Source organism: Notolepis coatsorum (assembly GCF_963971535.1).
Source record: "Notolepis coatsorum genome assembly, chromosome: 4".
Taxonomy (NCBI): Eukaryota; Metazoa; Chordata; class Actinopteri; order Aulopiformes; family Paralepididae; genus Notolepis; species Notolepis coatsorum.
The window spans coordinates 208,830,370-208,852,989 of NC_140168.1; the positions used below are offsets into that span (position 1 = coordinate 208,830,370).

Sequence of the window (22,620 nt, forward strand, 5' to 3'; positions counted from 1 at the left end):
TCTTCTCTGTTCTGTGTGATGTGTTCTAACTTACTTTGTCTTCTCTGTTCTGCTCTGTGTTCAAACTGTCTTCTCTGTTCTGTTCTGTGTTCAAACTGTCTTCTCTGTTCTGTGTGGTGTGTTCTAACTTACTCTGTCTTCTCTGTTCTGTGTTCAAACTGTCTTCTCTGTTCTGTGTGGTGTGTTCTAACTTACTTTGTCTTCTCTGTTCTCCAGGAGTCCAAGCTGAGACAAGATCAACTGACTCAGAGACTGGAGGCACTGCTGGAGCCTCTGGACCTATTGAAACAGGTGAATGAAACATTAATTATAAATGAATTGATCCTGATGTAGAGGGAGAGGCTCTAGTGGTGGGTTTAGATATTTGTAACGTCTCTGTCTGCTAAATGAAATTAGCCCTATCTGCCTGATCCAAAAGAATCAGTATTATTTATAACAGCTTGTAATTTTACTAATATAAAATGTTCTCTTGCAGATGGGATTGTTGTTGGCATTCTGCTTTTCATAGATTGTCTCTGGCCTAAATAACTGCAGAGATATATCCTTGTTGATAGTGCATGTTGACAGAATTGGCTATGGGGCGACAATAATATGTTCATGAGGCATGGTTTCTATCTTTAGCCTTTAATCGGCATGGTTTATTATTTACATTGCACAACAGCAGCACATGAGATCTTCTCTCCGTGAGAGGTAGATGGGAAGAGACAGAGGGGGAGTTAACCAACTCCTTTTGTACCTCGTACCTGGCAGCAGCATTTACAGCTCCGCCTATAGCGCCCTCCAGTGGAAACAGTTATGCACAGTTAGACAGTTACTCAGTTACTTGCAATCCTATATATAACCTCTAACTTTAACAGTGCATTATTTCCTTCATATCACAACACTCCTTCATTCACTATTTGATATGTAATATGAAGGGAATATTCATTCATATTAGAATACTTATTTAGTTAACCCATATCATTCCTTTCATTAACACTGAGAAGAAGATAATGAATGCATGAGTGATGTGGTGCACAATGTTACCTTGTTTTATAAGATATTGTGTCAACTATCTTCTTCAATTTGAATCAGTCTCTGCCCTGCAGCTGTAGCAGGTTTCTAGATGTGTTCCAACTGTCTTCTCTGTTCTGTGTGGTGTGTTCTAACTTACTTTGTCTTCTCTGTTCTGTTCTGTGTTCAAACTGTCTTCTATGTTTTGTGTGATGTGCTCTAACTTACTTTGTCTTCTCTGTTTTGTGTTCAAACTGTCTTCTCTGTTCTGTGTGATGTGTTCTAACTTACTCTGTCTTCTCTGTTCTCCAGGAGTCCAAGCTGAGACAAGATCAACTGACTCAGAGACTGGAGGCACTGCTGGAGCCTCTGGACATATTGAAACTGGTGAATGAAACATTAATTTGAATGAATTTATCCTGATGTAGAGGGAGAGGCTCTAGTGGTGGGTTTAGATATTTGTAATTTCTCTGTCTGCTAAATGAAATTGCCCCTACTGCCTGATCCAAAATAATCAGTTTTACAACAGCTTGTAATTTTAAGATAATACATGTATGTTACAACAAAAACTATTGTTTTGATGGTGGAAACATTAGTAGTAGGAAAACGTGTTTACCATTGTTTACTTTAGAACACATACAGTAGTTATATAGATGCATGTTCCAGTTGTCAACGACTTGTAGATGGCATTGTTGTTGGTATTCTGCTTTTCATATGATTATCTCTAGCCTAAATAACTGCAGAGATAGATCCTTGTTGATTGTGCATTATTTCCTTCATATCACATCAGTCCTTCATTCACTATTTGATATGTAATATGAAGGGAATATGAATTAATATTAAAATACTTATTTTGTTAACCCATATCATTCCTTTCATTAATACTGAGAAGAAGATAATGAATGCATGAGTGATGTGGTACACAATGTTACCTTGTTTTATAAGATATTGTGTCAACTATCTTCTTCAATTTGAATCAGTCTCTGCCCTGCAGCTGTAGCAGGTTTCTAGATGTGTTCAAACTGTCTTCTCTGTTCTGTGTGATGTGTTCTAACTTACTTTGTCTTCTCTGTTCTGTTCTGTGTTCAAACTGTCTTCTCTGTTCTGTGTGATGTGTTCTAACTTACTTTGTCTTCTCTGTTCTGTGTTCAAACTGTCTTCTCTGTTCTGTGTGATGTGTTCTAACTTACTTTGTCTTCTCTGTTCTGTTCTGTGTTCAAACTGTCTTCTATGTTTTGTGTGATGTGCTCTAACTTACTTTGTCTTCTCTGTTTTGTGTTCAAACTGTCTTCTCTGTTCTGTGTGATGTGTTCTAACTTACTCTGTCTTCTCTGTTCTCCAGGAGTCCAAGCTGAGACAAGATCAACTGACTCAGAGACTGGAGGCACTGCTGGAGCCTCTGGACCTATTGAAACTGGTGAATGAAACATTAATTATAAATGAATGTATCCTGATGTAGGTGGAGAGGCTCTAGTGGTGGGTTTAGATATTTGGCATGTCTCTGTCTGCTAAATGAAATTAGCCCTATCTGCCTGATCCAAAAGAATCAGTATTATTTATAACAGCTTGTAATTTTACTAATATAAAATGTTCTCTAGCAGATGGTATTGTTATTGGTATTCTGCTTTTCATAGATTATCTCTAGCCTAAATAACTGCAGAGATAGATCCTTGTTGATTGTACATTATTTCCTTCATATCACATCAGTCCTTCATTCACTATTTGATATGTAATATGAAGGGAATATGAATTAATATTAAAATACTTATTTTGTTAACCCATAGCATTCCTTTCATTAATACTGAGAAGAAGATAATGAATGCATGAGTGATGTGGTGCACAATGTTACCTTGTTTTATAAGATATTGTGTCAACTATCTTCTTCAATTTGAATCAGTCTCTGCCCTGCAGCTGTAGCAGGTTTCTAGATGTGTTCAAACTGTCTTCTATGTTCTGTGTGATGTGTTCTAACTTACTTTGTCTTCTCTGTTCTGCTCTGTGTTCAAACTGTCTTCTCTGTTCTGTGTGATGTGTTCTAACTTACTTTGTCTTCTCTGTTCTGCTCTGTGTTCAAACTGTCTTCTATGTTCTGTGTGGTGTGTTCTAACTTACTTTGTCTTCTCTGTTCTGCTCTGTGTTCAAACTGTCTTCTCTGTTCTGTGTGATGTGTTCTAACTTACTTTGTCTTCTCTGTTCTGTGTTCAAACTGTCTTCTCTGTTCTGTGTGATGTGTTCTAACTTACTCTGTCTTCTCTGTTCTCCAGGAGTCCATGCTGAGACGAGATCAACTGACTCAGAGACTGGAGGCACTGCTGGAGCCTCTGGACCTATTGAAACTGGTGAATGAAACATTAATTATAAATGAATTTATCCTGATGTAGAGGGAGAGGCTCTAGTGGTGGGTTTTGATATTTGTCATGTCTCTGTCTGCTAAATTAAATTAGCCCTATCTGCCTGATCCAAAATAATCAGTATTATTTATAACAGCTTGTAATTTTACTAATATAAAATGTTCTCTAGCAGATGGTATTGTTATTGGTATTCTGCTTTTCATAGATTATCTCTAGCCTAAATAACTGCAGAGATAGATCCTTGTTGATTGTACATTATTTCCTTCATATCACATCAGTCCTTCATTCACTATTTGATATGTAATATGAAGGGAATATGAATTAATATTAAAATGCTTATTTTGTTAACCCATATCATTCCTTTCATTAATACTGAGAAGAAGATAATGAATGCATGAGTGATGTGGTGCACAATGTTACCTTGTTTTATAAGATATTGTGTCAACTATCTTCTTCAATTTGAATCAGTCTCTGCCCTGCAGCTGTAGCAGGTTTCTAGATGTGTTCAAACGGTCTTCTCTGTTCTGTGTGATGTGTTCTAACTTACTTTGTCTTATCTGTTCTGCTCTATGTTCCAACTGTCTTCTCTGTTCTGTGTGGTGTGTTCTAACTTACTTTGTCTTCTCTGTTCTGCTCTATGTTCCAACTGTCTTCTCTGTTCTGTGTGATGTGTTCTAACTTACTCTGTTTTCTCTGTTCTGTGTTCAAACTGTCTTCTCTGTTCTGTGTGATGTGTTCTAACTTACTCTGTCTTCTCTGTTCTCCAGGAGTCCATGCTGAGACGAGATCAACTGACTCAGAGACTGGAGGCACTGCTGGAGCCTCTGGACCTATTGAAACTGGTGAATGAAACATTAATTATAAATGAATTGATCCTGATGTAGAGGGAGAGGCTCTAGTGGTGGGTTTAGATATTTGTAATGTCTCTGTCTGCTAAATGAAATTAGCCCTATCTGCCTGATCCAAAAGAATCAGTATTATTTATAACAGCTTGTAATTTTACTAATATAAAATGTTCTCTTGCAGATGGCATTGTTGTTGGCATTCTGCTTTTCATAGATTGTCTCTAGCCTAAATAACTGCAGAGATAGATCCTTGTTGATAGTGCATGTTGACAGAATTGGCTATGGGGCGACAATAATATGTTCATGAGGCATGGTTTCTATCTTTAGCCTTTAATCGGCGTGGTTTATTATTTACATTGCACAACAGCAGCACATGAGATCTTCTCTCCGTGAGAAGTAGATGGGAAGAGACAGAGGGGGAGTTAACCAACTCCTTTTGTACCTCGTACCTGGCAGCAGCATTTACAGCTCCGCCTATAGCGCCCTCCAGTGGAAACAGTTATGCACAGTTAGACAGTTACTCAGTTACTTGCAATCCTATATATAACCTCTAACTTTAACAGTGCATTATTTCCTTCATATCACAACACTCCTTCATTCACTATTTGATATGTAATATGAAGGGAATATTCATTCATATTAGAATACTTATTTAGTTAACCCATATCATTCCTTTCATTAACACTGAGAAGAAGATAATGAGTGATGTGGTGCACAATGTTACCTTGTTTTATAAGATATTGTGTCAACTATCTTCTTCAATTTGAATCAGTCTCTGCCCTGCAGCTGTAGCAGGTTTCTAGATGTGTTCCAACTGTCTTCTCTGTTCTGTGTGGTGTGTTCTAACTTACTTTGTCTTCTCTGTTCTGTTCTGTGTTCAAACTGTCTTCTATGTTCTGTGTGGTGTGTTCTAACTTACTTTGTCTTCTCTGTTCTGTGTTCAAACTGTCTTCTCTGTTCTGTGTGATGTGTTCTAACTTACTTTGTCTTCTCTGTTCTCCAGGAGTCCAAGCTGAGACAAGATCAACTGACTCAGAGACTGGAGGCACTGCTGGAGCCTCTGGACCTATTGAAACTGGTGAATGAAACATTAATTATAAATAAATGTATCCTGATGTAGGTGGAGAGGCTCTAGTGGTGGGTTTTGTCATTTCTCTGTCTGCTAAATTAAATTGCCCCCATCTGACTGGTCCAAAATAATCCATTTTACAACAGCTTGTAATTTTAATACAACAAAAACTATTGTTTTAATGGTGGAAACATTAGTATTAGGAACACATTTTTTATCATTGTTTAGAACACATACAGTAGTTATATAGATGCATGTTCCAGTTGTTAAGGACAGAGCACTTGTCTGAATCTGATATCATGGCTAACAAACTAAATATTGCATACATTTTTAGGTATCAAACAGTACAAGGCCAATGCGACGGTCAAGTGTAAGAGTATACAGGACGAGAAGAATACGAAGATACTTCTAAATGACGGCTACACAGAGGTCTTTCTCAACCATGGAGGAACTGGGGATGTCATCACTGACCATGAGGTCAGACAGATTGAAGCAGCATGCAGGAAACCAGAAACATCAATCAAATGTGATGAGCTATATGACAAAGAAATCAAAACGGTCATGACAACGGGAGTGGCAGGCATTGGAAAAACATACCTTGTAAACAAGTTCTTCCTGGACTGGGCTGAAGAAAAGACAAACCAAGACATCCATCTTGTATTTCGACTCCCATTTCGAGAGTTGAATCACTTGAAGGCGGAGATTTGCTTGGTGGACCTTATCGATAAACGTACTGAAGGTATTACAAAAGAGGTCCTCACTGAAGTTTTCACAGAATTACAGAATTCAAACAACCAAACAAACAAGTACAGAGTTCTGTTCATCTGTGATGGTCTGGATGAATGTCGTCTTCATTTAGACTTTGAAAACAACGAGACATTTACTAATGTCACAGAGCCGACCTCAGTAGACAACCTGCTGACAAACCTCATCAAGGGGAAACTGCTTCCCTCTGCTCTCATCTGGATAACCTCCCGACCTGCAGCAGCCCATAAGATCCCTCCTGAGTATGTTGACATGGTAACCGAGGCACGAGGATTCACTGATCCACAGAAGGAGGAGTTCTTCAAGAAGAGATTCAGTGATAATGTGGAGCTGGCCAGCAGTATCATCTCACACATCAAGGCATCAAAGAGCCTCCACATCATGTGCCACATCCCAGTCTTCTGTTCGGTCTCTGCTACAGTTCTGAAGAGAATGCTGACAGACAAAAGTGACCAAGACAGAGTGCTGCCCAAGACCCTGACTGAGATGTACATCAGGTTGCTGGTGTTTCAGTCCATACGAGGGAATAAGTACGATAGAGACCAAGTACCAAGTACCACGTACCAAGACTGGAATACAAAGCCCAGTAAGATCATTCTGTCTCTGGCGAAACTAGCTTTTGAACAGCTGGAGGAAGACAACCTGATCTTCTATGAAAAGGACCTGAAAAAGAGTGGCATTGATGTCGAAGCAGCCTCAGTGTGGTCAGGAGTGTTCACACAGATCTTTAAACAAGAAGATGAGGGAGTAAAGGTGTTCAGCTTCATCCATCTGAGCATTCAGGAGTTTCTGGCTGCTCTTCATGTCTTTCTTGCATTCAACAACGAAAATGTGAATCTGCTAGAACCATCCTGGTTCTATAGGGTGCTTCAACCCTTCTATAACGGTGCTGTGAAAAAGGCCTTACAGAGTGAGAATGGACATCTGGACCTTTTTCTCCGCTTCCTCCTGGGTCTCTCACTGAAGACCAATCAGAAGCTCATACCAGACCTGCTGACAAAGACAAGAAGCAGCTCAGAGACTAGTCAGAAGACAGTTGAGTACATCAAGAAGAAGATCAGAGAGAATCCGTCTTCAGAGAGAAGCATCAATCTGTTCCACTGTCTGAATGAGCTCAATGATCATTCTCTAGTGGAGGAGATCCAACGGTACCTGAACCAAGGAAGGTTATCCACTGACAAACTTTCCCCGGCTCAGTGGTCAGCTCTGACATTTGTGTTGCTGACATCAGAAGAGAATCTGGACGTGTTTGACCTGAAGAAATATTCTGCATCACATGAGGCTCTTTTGGGACTGCTGCCAGTGGTCAACGCCTGCAGTAAAGCTATGTAAGTGTTCCGTCTAGATAATACCTAGATAATTAAGTGTTCCGTGTAGATACTATCTAGATAATTAAGTGTTCTGTGTAGATACTATCTAGATAATTAAGTGTTCTGTATAGATAATACTCCCTTGATTAAATTAATTATTTGTCAGGGATAGTAGCAACAATCACCATCATCATCATTAGTAATTAATTTAGTATATCACTGTTAAAAGTAGAATGTGTAATGTGTAATGTAGTCAAACATTCATTGAGCCCTTCTCGGTATTGCACTTTGTTTAAATATTTTGTTTTGGTCTGATGTGTGGTTTAGTAACCTACTGTGCATTTCTCCAGGCCTCTTTTTTGGCAGAGCTTGAGGTGTGGTCAGCAATAGCAACCCAATCCATCCCTATACCCATTCAAACCCAACCCACACATCAGACCAAAACAAAACATGTAAAAGTGCAATCCCAAGCGGGGCTCTCTAGAGGGCTTAGATGTCACTGTTTGATGGCATTACAGAGTCTACCGTTAATATGATGGATGGAATAAGGGTCTAGAATGGTACTCGGAGAGATGTCCGTCTAGGCTACAACATGTATTAGCCTACACTTCATTCCTGTCATGAATGGATCAAGACCCTCCTCTGCCTGCACATTTCCTTCAACTGTGGAATCGCTGTCCCACAGCAGTGCTCACTCAAGCCTTTAGGCACTGAGACGTCTGTGTTAATGAACCATAATAGCGCACCTGATAATTACTTCTACAGCTGTGACTGGTCACGGTTACCTTTATTTATATAGCACATATAAAACCAACCGAAGTTGAACCAAAGTGCTTCACAGTACAAAGAAACTGACAAAGTCAATACAATACAATAAATACACTAGAATAGATAGTCACAACAGGACCAGGGCTTAACAAGCCTCAAAAAGCCAATGAAAGCCTGAAGCGAACATGAAGCGATGAAGTGATGTGGTCACGCTTCTTTGTGCCAGAGGCACGCAGCAGCGCTTACAATTTTTAAAGCAATTAAAGATATCTCCTGTTTTGGATTTTCTCCGTCCCTGGAGACTGCCAGTGGGTGTGGAGAATAGTGTAGTGAGAAAGTGGTGTGGTTTCTGGCCAGACCAGCCATCTTGTTTCATGAAATATCATACATTGTAAATGCTTCACCCATAAACAAAACACTGCTAAGCAAACACAATGTTGTTTTAACAAGAGATTGTTCTGACTATTCTGAAACTAAGGTTTATCAACTACGATACAAGGTTCATTCTGGCACTTCCATGTTGTAAAGTGTTGCTAGAGAGCTGATTACAGGAGTCTAGGTGATGCTGAAAATAACTGCATGTGTCACTGAACAGTTTAACAAACCATGTATTGTACACACAACCCATAGCCATACAGTAGTGTAGTGGCTTCTTGTAGGTCAACCAGGTAGTGTCTTTAACATGCACATTCCAAAAAAATCCAAAACGAGATCCAAGGTATTATGAATTAAATTATAGATTTATTTTAAGCATCTAAATAAAACACCAAAAGAAAGATTCCAATACTCATAAATAATAGTATTCTAACACTGATGTGGTTTAAAGAAAAATGTATGACCTGGCACCTTCACCAAACATTTTTACCATGCCTAGGCCTTCTCTTCCTGCTCATTAAACCACCTGAGATTCCAAGAGTCCCCGCCCCTCACTCTCAACATGCACTACCGGCCTTTGGACACTAGGTGGGGTAGATGACTACAGAGGGGCAGAAACAAAATGTAAACAAATGATAGATACACTAAGAACACAATAGAATGGCTCCAACAAGTAGTGTCCATCACTAAACATGAAGCGGTTGTGGCATAGGCATATTTTAGCCAATGCAACAATGAGACCGTTGGGCGGTTGATCAGACATTCTTTCTAGTAATGTGTTGGTTCACATTGATGCCTGTTGTATTTGTGTGTACAGTGACTCAATGTTCATGGTGGCCAGAAACATTCACATCAAGTTGATCAAACTTGCAGAGGAAATCAGAGGAGTCAGGTAATCATGTAGGATGGTATAGTTAATGTAGGAATGGTTGGATAAAGTGATCAACTCATTTGGATAGTGGTTCTACCAGGGAGTCATTGATGTAGGACGGTAGTTTAAGTTGTAATGGTTGGTTATAATGATCAACATATTGGGACAGTAACAGAGTCATTGCTGGACACAGTGGGGCGACCAGGACACAGTGTTTTGTTCCTGTGCATTTTTGGGAGTAAATACAAAACTGGGCTCCTTTGCTGATTTATGTAAAAGATAACTGTGGTCGCAGAACCTTTGATGTGGCCAGATTTGAGAGCTTCATCAATAACCGGTTTGATGATGTTGCGAGTGAATGTCCTGGGGCTGTTGCTGGATTTCCTGTATGTACTGGTATCAGACAGCTGTCACATGGCTTCAGTGTAGTGAAGGACACCTACAGCTCCACCTTTTTATTGGCTGGTTGGATGACAATGGAATTGTCTTATTGTTGCAAATCCAACTCAAATGAAAATTAAATAAAGTCGGCCATAGGACTGTCACGCTGTGAGAGTCTCCAGGGTTGGTTTTAGTCTTGGGGCCATCTTAGTTAACGTTAGCAACTAACGTTAGCTTAAGATCCAGTAGGTTTACAGTGGCTTTGGCAAACAGGGATGGTGAGGATTTTAAGCATGTTAGACACATTGGACCCGTTAGCATTCATTATCCATTTTCAACAACCTCCTGCTCATATCCAAAATGGTCCCACACTACTGATTTACATCATATTTTTCGCGGATATAAATACTTCCTTCTACCATTTTGGTTTTCACAGCATGTCTCCTAATGCCTGTGTGGCTGTTGGTGGGAGTGGCATACACACAGATTTTCACTGCACATACTGTACAAACAGTGTAACTTGTCACAGGGAAACGTCAAACATAGGGCTGAATAGCTAGATATCATAGCTTTAAGGTCAGCGCTGGTCTGTGTGCAATATGAAATGACAATTGCATGTTTTGATTGAGAAAAATATATTGGAATTTGGATTTCTTTTCAACCTGGGCGGGCCTCCTGAGTATAGGGCCTAAGTATGCTCACTGGCTGGTACAGTGAAACAATGCCGGTCTCATTCTCCAAGGACTTACGACAAAAAGGGCTTTCTCTTAGGGCCATTTGAGACCTTTTCGGGCCGATTTTGAAATTCACCAACCGTCCCAATAAAACATATATAATTAATATTATATTATAATATATTGTCTATATTCATGTCTTGCCCGAAAAGGTCTCAAATGGCCCTAAGAGAAAGCCCTTTTTGTCGTAAGTCCGTTGGAGAATGAGACCCGCCTGCACGGGTGTAATTCATTCCTAATTCACACAACCTCATATTGTGGTTGTTAATGAAAGTTCATTCATATTCATCTACTTTCCCCTCTTTTATTTTCCAGGAAAATTTTTCTATTAAGTATTATTGCTACCACTTTATTTTAATTTTCTTTATTTTACATGTTTCCCTGTTTAAATAAATACAAATTAAATGTTTCTGGTTACCTTCCCATCCATCTTCATTCAGGCTGGAGCGCTGTGGCCTCTCAGAGAGATCCTGTGAAGCTCTGGCCTCAGTTCTCAGCTCCAAGTCCTCCAGTCTGAGAGAGTTGGACCTGCGTGAGAACGAGCTCCGTGATTCAGGAGTGAAGCTGCTCTCTGCTGGACTGAAGAGTCCACACTGTACACTGGAGACTCTCAGGTCAGTCTTATATGAAGCCACATTTTACTCAAAACAAATCAAACAGAATATTGTATACTGGTTCATTTTCTAAAAACAAAACAAAATATACAATATATATTGGTGTTGTTATGATGCTGGAATGTGTAAATATTCCTGGGAAAATATTGATATTCGATACCATGAGGCCCTTTTTAATTTATTAGCTTCATATACATCACTTTCTTTGATGTTCAAATACAGCTGGTAGGGTTATAGGCTGCGAGTGTGTTGTTTTCATTGTGTGCTGAACGTCTCAGCTTCTCTAATACTTTCAGAGAAATATCACTATTCTTTTTAAACATATTTCTTTTCATATGTTAGATTAGCCCCTTTCGTGACTTTCGGTTTGCAAGCCTGTGGCTTTTGTGACCGGAGTCACTTGCCCACCCGCCCCGATCACCCAGTAGAGAAACGACCAAGCGTCGTCAAGGGGCTCGCGGTGTGTCAAGAATACATCAGATCTGAATTTCAAAGATACCCAGCGTACAATATGGGTCTAACACAGCTTCACGATGGGGTCTGGAAGCTCGGAGTTGCTAATAAACAGTTTAAAACATTGTTACTCGACGAGTGGTATTTACAGACCGAACGTCCATCTCCGCCGTTGGTGTCACAGCGCATGCGCACCATGCCGCGTTCACGTTACTGGGAAGAAGCGGAAGAACCAGTTTCCGACTGGGAAAAACCATTCACGTCAGCCTCCTAGTGGTAATTCCTACTAGGACATATGGGATTCTTTTATAGACCCCATATCTCCCACTTCGCGTCACGAATTGCGGAAGTATGGATGTGGGCGTTTCATCCATAGATATATATAGAGTCAAAGCGTGAAGGCTTCCTAGTTGTAGCAACGAGATGTCCTCTGGTTCTTCCGCTTCTTCCCAGTAACGTGAACGCGGCATGGTGCGCATGCGCTGTGACACCAACGGCGGAGATGGACGTTCGGTCTGTAAATACCACTCGTCGAGTAACAATGTTTTAAACTGTTTATTAGCAACTCCGAGCTTCCAGACCCCATCGTGAAGCTGTGTTAGACCCATATTGTACGCTGGGTATCTTTGAAATTCAGATCTGATGTATTCTTGACACACCGCGAGCCCCTTGACGACGCTTGGTCGTTTCTCTACTGGGTGATCGGGGCGGGTGGGCAAGTGACTCCGGTCACAAAAGCCACAGGCTTGCAAACCGAAAGTCACGAAAGGGGCTAATGTTAGATTAGGTCTTAAAAAAATTATTATCAATATATATTGAAAAATCTATATATTTTACAACACTATATAAGAACAAATTATTACATAAAGGCATTTGTAAACCTAAAACCTGGGCGGGCCTCCTGAGTATAGGGCCTAAGTATGCTCACTGGCTGGTACACAATGCTTCCTCACTCTGTGTGCACGGGTGTAATTAATTCCTAATTCACACAACCTCATATTGTGGTTGTTAATGAAAGTTCATTCATGTTCATCTACTTTCCCCTCTTTTATTTTCCAGGAAAATGTTTCTATTAAGTATTATTGCTACCACTTTATTTTAATTTTCTTTATTTTACATGTTTCCCTGTTTAAATAAATACAAATTAAATGTTTCTGGTTACCTTCCCATCCATCTTCATTCAGGCTGCGTGAATGTAACCTCTCAGAGAGCTGCTGTGAAGATCTGGCCTCAGTTCTCAGCTCCAAGTCCTCCAGTCTGAGAGAGTTGGACCTGAGTGGCAACTTCAAGCTCCATGATTCAGGAGTGAAGCTGCTCTCTGCTGGACTGAAGAGTCCACACTGTACACTGGAGACTCTCACGTCAGTCTTATATGAAGCCACATTTTACTCAAAACAAATCAAACAGAATATTGTATACTGGTTCATTTTCTAAAAACAAAAAAATATATACAATATGTATTGGTGTTGTTACGATGCTGGAATGTGTAAATATTCCTGGGAAAATATTGATATTCGATACCATGAGGCCCTTTTTAATTTATTAGCTTCATTTATTACATGGCGTTTTCACATTCGTCGAAATGCTTGCTTGTGATTGGTCGAGAGAGAGAGAGAGAGAGAGAGAGAGAGAGAGAGAGAGAGAGAGAGAGAGAGAGGAGAGAGAGAGAGTGAGAGAGAGAGAGAGAGAGAGAGAGAGAGAGAGAGAGAGAGAGAGAGAGAGAGAGAGAGAGAGAGAGAGAGAGAGAGAGAGAGAGAGAGAGAGAGAGAGAGAGAGAGAGAGAGAGAGAGAGGACGTCATCTTTCCTTCACAAAGCGCATCGAACGCTGTCAACTAAAGCACCGTGTTTACTACAGCGCGGGTCACACAGTAGCCAGAACCTGGGTTCTCAGACAGAGAGAGAGAAAGCTCCCGTCTGGTAGAGATTTGGGCTCTACTGAGCCTACCTTTCTAGTTGAAACGTTGCAATTTTTACATCATGCGTAAGCTGTCAACTAGCGAGATGCGTTGTACTTGTTACAGAGCTGGTTACAGAGCTGGTCCACACTGCTATTATGAAATGACCCGAAATGTATGTAAGCTTGTCAACTAAAGCGGTCCGTGTTTAATAATAATAATAATAATGACTTGGATTTATATAGCGCGACAGCACGGGTGAGCAAACTCGTCACACAGCAGCCAGTGATCATTCATACCTCGTATACACAGACGCACTCTGCCATACAGTAGTTAATGTTAAATAAAGCCCATTTGAATTGAGAGAGAGCGAGAGTGTGTGTCTGTATGTAAGCTTTTTTTTTTCTTTATCTGAGAGAATGTCCGTGAATGTCCTCAGACTCCTCACGCAGGAGAAACGACTGCAAAAAGTCGAGTCCCGTGGATATTATTGCAACAGATAATTCATACATTATTATGTTTAGAATTTGGACGGGGGGGTAGGCTCTGATACCAGTCTCACGCCTCTGCGGGGGTGTAACACTAACACCTATTCACAGCGCACACGCCGCTATTGTGTGTGTGCGCGCGTCCATGTATGTGCGTTTCGTGACGCGATTGTAGTTCTTATCGCAAATGGAGATTATTACAATCATGCCATCTAGCAAGAATTAAACGTATTTACAATTCGTATTAGGTTTAGCAAGTTGGGGGACGTATACCTTACATGTCAAAGCACTAGAAATGGCAATTTTTCTATTTTTATCGATTTCTGAAAAGATGTCCTTTTTGAGCATTTAAGAGGGATTCTAATTTCTTTTGTTGTCCGCCGACGGGTTCAAAGCTCCAGCGTGACTCCTATTGCTACCACTTTATTTTAATTTTCTTAATTTAAAATGTTTCCCTGTTTAAATAAATACAAATTAAATGTTTCTGGTTTCCTTCCCATCCATCTTCATTCAGGCTGCGTGACTGTGGCCTCTCAGAGAGCTGCTGTGAAGCTCTGGCCTCAGTTCTCAGCTCCAAGTCCTCCAGTCTGAGAGAGTTGGACCTGAGTGAGAACAGGCTCCTCCATGATTCAGGAGTGAAGCTGCTCTCTGCTGGACTGAAGAGTCCACACTGTACACTGGAGACTCTCAGGTCAGTCTTATATGAAGCCACATTTTACTCAAAACAAATCAAACAGAATATTGTATAATGGTTCATTTTCTAAAAACAAAAAAATATATACAATATGTATTGGTGTTGTTACGATGCTGGAATGTCTAAATATTCCTGGGAAAATATTGATATTCGATACCATGAGGCCCTTTTTAATTTATTAGCTTCATTTATTACATGGCGTTTTCACATTCGCCGAAATGCTTGCTTGTGATTGGTCAATAGAGAGAGAGAGAGAGAGAGAGAGAGAGAGAGAGAGAGAGAGAGAGAGAGAGAGAGAGAGAGAGGACGTCATCTTTCCTTCACAAAGCGCATCGAACGCTGTCAACTAAAGCACCGTGTTTACTACAGCGCGGGTCACACAGTAGCCAGAACCTGGGTTCTCAGACAGAGAGAGAGAAAGCTCCCGTCTGGTAGAGATTTGGGCTCTACTGAGCCTACCTTTCTAGTTGAAACGTTGCAATTTTTACATCATGCGTAAGCTGTCAACTAGCGAGATGCGTTGTACTTGTTACAGAGCTGGTTACAGAGCTGGTCCACACTGCTATTATGAAATGACCCGAAATGTATGTAAGCTTGTCAACTAAAGCGGTCCGTGTTTAATAATAATAATGACTTGGATTTATATAGCGCGACAGCACGGGTGAGCAAACTCGTCACACAGCAGCCAGTGATCATTCATACCTCGTATACACAGACGCACTCTGCCATACAGTAGTTAATGTTAAATAAAGCCCATTTGAATTGAGAGAGAGCGAGAGTGTGTGTGTCTGTATGTAAGCTTTTTTTTTCTTTATCTGAGAGAATGTCCGCGAATGTCCTCAGACTCCTCACGCAGGAGAAACGACTGCAAAAAGTCGAGTCCCGTGGATATTATTGCAACAGATAATTCATACATTATTATGTTTAGAATTTGGACGGGGGGGTAGGCTCTGATACCAGTCTCACGCCTCTGCGGGGGTGTAACACCTTACACCTATTCACAGCGCACACGCCGCTATTGTGTGTGTGCGCGCGTCCATGTATGTGCGTTTCGTGACGCGATTGTAGTTCTTATCGCAAATGGAGATTATTACAATCATGCCATCTAGCAAGAATTAAACGTATTTACAATTCGTATTAGGTTTAGCAAGTTGGGGGACGTATACCTTACATGTCAAAGCACTAGAAATGGCAATTTTTCTATTTTTATCGATTTCTGAAAATATGTCCTTTTTGAGCATTTAAGAGTGATTCTAATTTCTTTTGTTGTCCGCCGACGGGTTCAAAGCTCCAGCGTGACTCATTATTGCTACCACTTTATTTTAATTTTCTTAATTTAAAATGTTTCCCTGTTTAAATAAATACAAATTAAATGTTTCTGGTTTCCTTCCCATCCATCTTCATTCAGGCTGCGTGACTGTGGCCTCTCAGAGAGCTGCTGTGAAGATCTGGCCTCAGTTCTCAGCTCCAAGTCCTCCAGTCTGAGAGAGTTGGACCTGCGTGGCAACAAGCTCCATGATTCAGGAGTGGAGCTGCTCTCTGCTGGACTGAAGAGTCCACACTGTACACTGGAGACTCTCAGGTCAGTCTTATATGAAGCCACATTTTACTCAAAACAAATCAAACAGAATATTGTATACTGGTTCATTTTCTAAAAACAAAAAAATATATACAATATGTATTGGTGTTGTTATGATGCTGGAATGTGTAAATATTCCTGGGAAAATATTGATATTCGATACCATGAGGCCCTTTTTAATTTATTAGCTTCATTTATTACATGGCGTTTTCACATTCGCCGAAATGCTTGCTTGTGATTGGTCAATAGAGAGAGAGAGAGAGAGAGAGAGAGAGAGAGAGAGAGAGAGGACGTCATCTTTCCTTCACAAAGCGCATCGAACGCTGTCAACTAAAGCACCGTGTTTACTACAGCGCGGGTCACACAGTAGCCAGAACCTGGGTTCTCAGACAGAGAGAGAGAAAGCTCCCGTCTGGTAGAGATTTGGGCTCTACTGAGCCTACCTTTCTAGTTGAAACGTTGCAATTTGTACATCATGCGTAAGCTGTCAACTAGCGAGATGCGTTGTACTTGTTACAGAGCTGGTTACAGAGCTGGTCCACACTGCTATTATGAAATGACCCGAAATGTATGTAAGCTTGTCAACTAAAGCGGTCCGTGTTTAATAATAATAATAATAATGACTTGGATTTATATAGCGCGACAGCACGGGTGAGCAAACTCGTCACACAGCAGCCAGTGATCATTCATACCTCGTATACACAGACGCACTCTGCCATACAGTAGTTAATGTTAAATAAAGCCCATTTGAATTGAGAGAGAGCGAGAGTGTGTGTCTGTATGTAAGCTTTTTTTTTTTTTATCTGAGAGAATGTCCGCGAATGTCCTCAGACTCCTCACGCAGGAGAAACGACTGCAAAAAGTCGAGTCCCGTGGATATTATTGCAACAGATAATTCATACATTATTATGTTTAGAATTTGGACGGGGGGGTAGGCTCTGATACCAGTCTCACGCCTCTGCGGGGGTGTAACACTAACACCTATTCACAGCGCACACGCCGCTATTGTGTGTGTGCGCGCGTCCATGTATGTGCGTTTCGTGACGCGATTGTAGTTCTTATCGCAAATGGAGATTATTACAATCATGCCATCTAGCAAGAATTAAACGTATTTACAATTCGTATTAGGTTTAGCAAGTTGGGGGACGTATACCTTACATGTCAAAGCACTAGAAATGGCAATTTTTCTATTTTTATCGATTTCTGAAAAGATGTCCTTTTTGAGCATTTAAGAGTGATTCTAATTTCTTTTGTTGTCCGCCGACGGGTTCAAAGCTCCAGCGTGACCCCTAAGTATTATTGCTACCACTTTATTTTAATTTTCTTAATTTAAAATGTTTCCCTGTTTAAATAAATACAAATTAAATGTTTCTGGTTACCTTCCCATCCATCTTCATTCAGGCTGCGTGACTGTTTCCTCTCAGAGAGCTGCTGTGAAGATCTGGCCTCAGTTCTCAGCTCCAAGTCCTCCAGTCTGAGAGAGCTGGACCTGAGTCTCAACATCAACCTCGATGATTCAGGAGTGAAGCTGCTCTCTGCTGGACTGAAGAGTCCACACTGTACACTGGAGACTCTCAGGTCAGTCTTATATGAAGCCACATTTTACTCAAAACAAATCAAACAGAATATTGTATACTGGTTCATTTTCTAAAAACAAAAAAATATATACAATATGTATTGGTGTTGTTACGATGCTGGAATGTCTAAATATTACTGGGAAAATATTGATATTCGATACCATGAGGCCTTTTTTAATTTATTAGCTTCATATACATCACTTTCTTTGATGTTCAAATACAGCTGGTAGGGTTATAGGCTGTGAGTGTGTTGTTTTCATTGTGTGCTGAACGTCTCAGCTTCTCTAATACTTTCAGAGAAATATCACTATTCTTTTTAAACATAACAAACAAAACAAAATATACAATATATATTGTTGTTACGATGCTGGAATGTCTAAATATTCGTTTAAAAAATATTGATTTTCGATACCATGAGGCCCTTTTCAATTTATTAGCTTCATATACATTACTTTCTTTGAGGCAACTGCTCCATAATGCGGCAAATTAGTATTGAAACCGTTTCAAATATTCAGTATCCATATGTATTGAATTTTGTTTGGACAGCACTAATATATATATAAAAGAGTGCATTATTAAATAAAGTTATCTGTAAACATCCAAAACCAGCTCTAACTTTGATACCTTTGATTCCTTGAAAAATATTAATATTTGATCCCATTTTCGATACCACAGGGCCTTGTTCAGTTTCTTAGCTTCATATACATTGTCATATTATTTTGATGTTCAAATACAGCTGGTAGGGTTATAGGCTGTGAGAGTGTTGTTTTCATTGTGTGCTGAACGTCTCAGCTTCTCTAATACTTTCAGAGAAATATCACTGTTTAAACATATTTCTTTTCATATGTTAGATTAGGTCTTAAAAAAATTATTATCAATATTGAAAAATCTATATATTTTACAACACTATATAAGAACAAATTATTACATAAAGGCATTTGTAAACCTAAAACCTGGACGGGCCTCCTGAGTATAGGGCCTAAGTATGCTCACTGGCTGGTACACAATGCTTCCTCACACTGTGCACGGGTGTAATTCATTCCTAATTCACACAACCTCATATTGTGGTTGTTAATGAAAGTTCATTCATGTTCATCTACTTTCCCCTCTTTTATTTTCCAGGAAAATGTTTCTATTAAGTATTATTGCTACCACTTTATTTTAATTTTCTTAATTTAAAATGTTTCCCTGTTTAAATAAATACAAATTAAATGTTTCTGGTTTCCTTCCCATCCATCTTCATTCAGGCTGCGTGACTGTGGCCTCTCAGAGAGCTGCTGTGAAGATCTGGCCTCAGTTCTCAGCTCCAAGTCCTCTAGTCTGAGAGAGTTGGACCTGCGTGACAATATCTCAGGAGACTCAAGAGAGAAGCTGTTGTCTCTTGGACTGGACAAACTCAGGTATGTATTGTTTATCTCTGGACCAATACATTGAACAGTGGTTTTAAATATAAAAAACGACCAGATTACAAAGTAATTTCCACAGAGCGGAGATTGTTCTGGTCAACAATAATAGATTTAGTGTACATTGGAATATTTTATCTATTACCTCATTTTCTAAATGGAATTCTATTTGTAATTATGCAAATAATAGTTTAATCAGACAGGTTCTGCCTACAGTGCTGAATGCTGACATAGGGTGTGTGTTGAGATGACCTTGCAGCCTGTGGTCATGAGATGATTCAGGGTTTTTTTTCAGAAGAGATTGTTTCTTCTTCACATAAGGTCTCTTTCACACCTATAGTTCGGTAGATTCAGGGGTGAAGTTGCAACATTGTTGCATTTTTTCTTTTCACTTTGCCAAGCGCACCAAACGTTCTAAACAAAGCCATGTGATCATGCAGGTCAGCTCTTTATTGGACATCATTTTAATCCCATACCTGCCAACATTATGCTGTGAAAAAGGGGCTTCAATCCTACAGGAATATCTTTCATTTCGGTAGTTTAGTCCTCATTCCTTCTCATCAGAGGCTGACTGTGCACAGAGGCACCGAGGAGATTTTTACTCTGGGTTGCCAGGTTGTGCAGGAATAATGAAACGTTGTGTATAAAGGGGACGATTTCTCCATCCAATCTGGCAACACATATCCCCCATACAAAGCCACTATACAACTTAAATAAAAACATTTTTGGTAAACAGGAGATTATATGACCTGATGCGCCAGATGGTTTGTTACACAGCATCTTATGATCTCCTGAATCCAGCTGCATCACACGATAAGAGAATATATATGAGTACAAAATAATCATGTGATCTCCCATTGAACAGATATGGCTGGTTTAATAATAAAATAATATGTCAATCACAATCTGCTGGACAGCGTAGCATGAGGTGTGTGTGTCTCCATCAGATGTGTGTGTGTGTGTGTGTGTGTTAGATAATATATGTGTAAGAGTTGCCGTGGTTACCACACTACCACAGAGTCACACTGATCACCGCTTCACCTGTTTTTCACCTGTTTATTTTAGGCCTGTTGTTTATGTTTCAATTTCGGATTGTAAAAGTAACGTGTGTGTGTGTGTGTGTGTGTGTGTGTGTCTCCATCAGTATTTAGCTCAGGCTGGACCCAAACACAGCACACAGAAAGCTCTCTGAGGACCACAGGAGAGAAGGACCAGTCATATCCTGATCAGTGTAGTGCACTACCACAGGACCTAGCATGTCCTACCATGCTCTGTAAATAACTCATGTACAGATACCCATATGCCCTACTTTGTTTACTTGTTTTATTGCACAATGTCGTTCTATTGGATTCTTATTATATATTACTATTGTATTATGCACATCGTTGCGGGCAAGACCCCCCGCATTTCATTGTATACTTGTATGCCGTGACAAATAAAACTCTTGACTTGACTTGACTTGATTGTTTAAGCATTTTTGGTTGAAATAAAATGCTCACATGATGTCACTTCCTTGCTATTCCAAAGCACTGACAAATTACCACACACATGAGCCAATTGGTTAAACAGTCACCAGGTGCACAAACACATGATTGCTTATTGGAGACACACCAGTCAGGTTTACGCACTATAAAAATGCAGCAGGTGAGTTCACCTGACTGTAACCAAAATGGAAGGAGGGTGAGAGGGGGGATCTACGGAGGAGGAGGAGGAGGAGAAGGAGGAAGAGGCGGAGGCCGTGCCAGAGGTAGACACGGTTGTGGAGGAAGGAAGAGGAAAACCAGAAGCAGTTTTTTATTTATTTATATACTGTATATATATATATGATTATATATTTCTTTACTGTAATTGTAACCTGTATTTATTTGATATGTGCCTGATATTTGCTGAGCTTACAGTGTTATGCACACTACTGTAGTAGCGTGAAAACTGGGACATGTTTTGTTGTGATTCTCCATGTTGACTGATTTGTGTTATTATTCTAATTCGTGACCTGTCCCGTCTAAATGTTTAAATGTTGAGCGATTTGCAGTGTCAAATTTCCCACGGGATAATAAAAGTATTTCTATTCTATTCTATTTGGGTATATGGAGAGAAATAAATAATAATTTCATCAGTCTGCAGCATTGGTCTTGTGTAGTGTATGGTGAATGTATTGTATATTTGCACATTCTCTGTGTACCTCACTTATAGTACTCTAATCACTGAGAAGTAGAATTGCTAAAAGTGTATTAGGTTATTTAAGCACAGCAGTGTGTAACTGGTTCAAACTGAATTAAGTCATATGAAATAAATACGTGTGTGTTCATATGATAACAAAATATAATTTTTATAAATGAGTTGTGGTGACTGAACCAAATTAAACTCAGGAGACACGTGTGTAAGCCAAACAGGCTTGTTTATTCACAATAAAGGTATTTACATAAATCAAATTGGCTGGAAATGTAAAGTCACGGGGGGGGGGGGTAAGTACAGGGAAATCATAGTTCATTCCCGGGAGTAGGGGGAAATCATAACTCGCTCCAATCAGCCACGTGCATTCAGGTAGGTCAGGGGTGTCCAAACTATTTTCAATGGGGGCCCAATTAGAAAATATGAAAACACCCAAGGGCTAACTACATCTATCTTAATGTACTTTCGGACCATAATAAAGTCACATACAAATGCATCGCATTTCAACAATTTTATTTAACTATCATCAATATCAAATCAATAGTCTTTTGTCAGGTGTGCTGTGAACAAAACACAAATAACTCAGCCTTTTTGCACGTTACCAAATGTAATCAGATGTGCAAGGTATTTTAATTTGTAATAAATAGCCTTTCTTTTTCCTTTGGAATGAGACAACACAACGAACAAGGAATAATCTGGGAAATACCCTGTCTACCCAGGTTAATCAAATAAAAAACTTAAATGTAAAAATGTCACACATACTGTTTGAACACAACAAAGCCACAACCACTGGATTACAAGATTTACAGTGCAATGACAATATACTTTTTTGTGTAGCCAAGACACCAGGTGTAGGTCTCTTACTGAACAATGTTTTTCTCATCTCACCCACGTCTAGACACCACCAAGAGAGAATTGTACACATAGGGATCCAGTTCTGTGAAGCTGAGAAACATCCCATTGATTGATTGATTGAAAACTGTATTAACAGATTGCAGAATGGGTTCAGTACAGTACAGCTCAATAGTATACAATTGTTAAGGGGATGCAGACCAGAGAAAGACTTTCGTCTTGTTTACATCAGGGTCCCCCATTTTCAATTCATCATAACATATATGACATACGCATACAGGCTTCATTTTACTCACTCATATCACGCAGAAACTAAAAATGATCAATTTGGCATGAGCAAGACAAGAGACAAGCAACTTACTGAAACTAATGAGAGGTGAAACTGAGATCTGGACTGCAGTACATGCAAGTTCTGGTTTGAGAGCAGTGG

At 39.8% G+C, this 22,620-nt stretch overlaps 1 protein-coding gene across 1 annotated transcript; it reads left to right on the forward strand.

Moving 5' to 3' along the window:
* Positions 1-6,120: 6,120 nt before the first annotated feature.
* LOC311226801 (NACHT, LRR and PYD domains-containing protein 12-like) lies at positions 6,121-19,983 on the forward strand (the record flags this gene model as incomplete). Its single annotated transcript, XM_084312205.1, has 8 exons — positions 6,121-7,351; positions 10,903-11,076; positions 12,714-12,890; positions 14,428-14,604; positions 16,016-16,189; positions 17,588-17,764; positions 19,011-19,163; positions 19,968-19,983. The coding sequence occupies exons 1-8, from the start codon at positions 6,276-6,278 to the stop codon at positions 19,981-19,983; spliced, it is 2,124 nt and encodes a 707-aa protein (XP_084168331.1). The 5' UTR covers positions 6,121-6,275.
* Between the last annotated feature and the right edge of the window lie 2,637 nt (positions 19,984-22,620).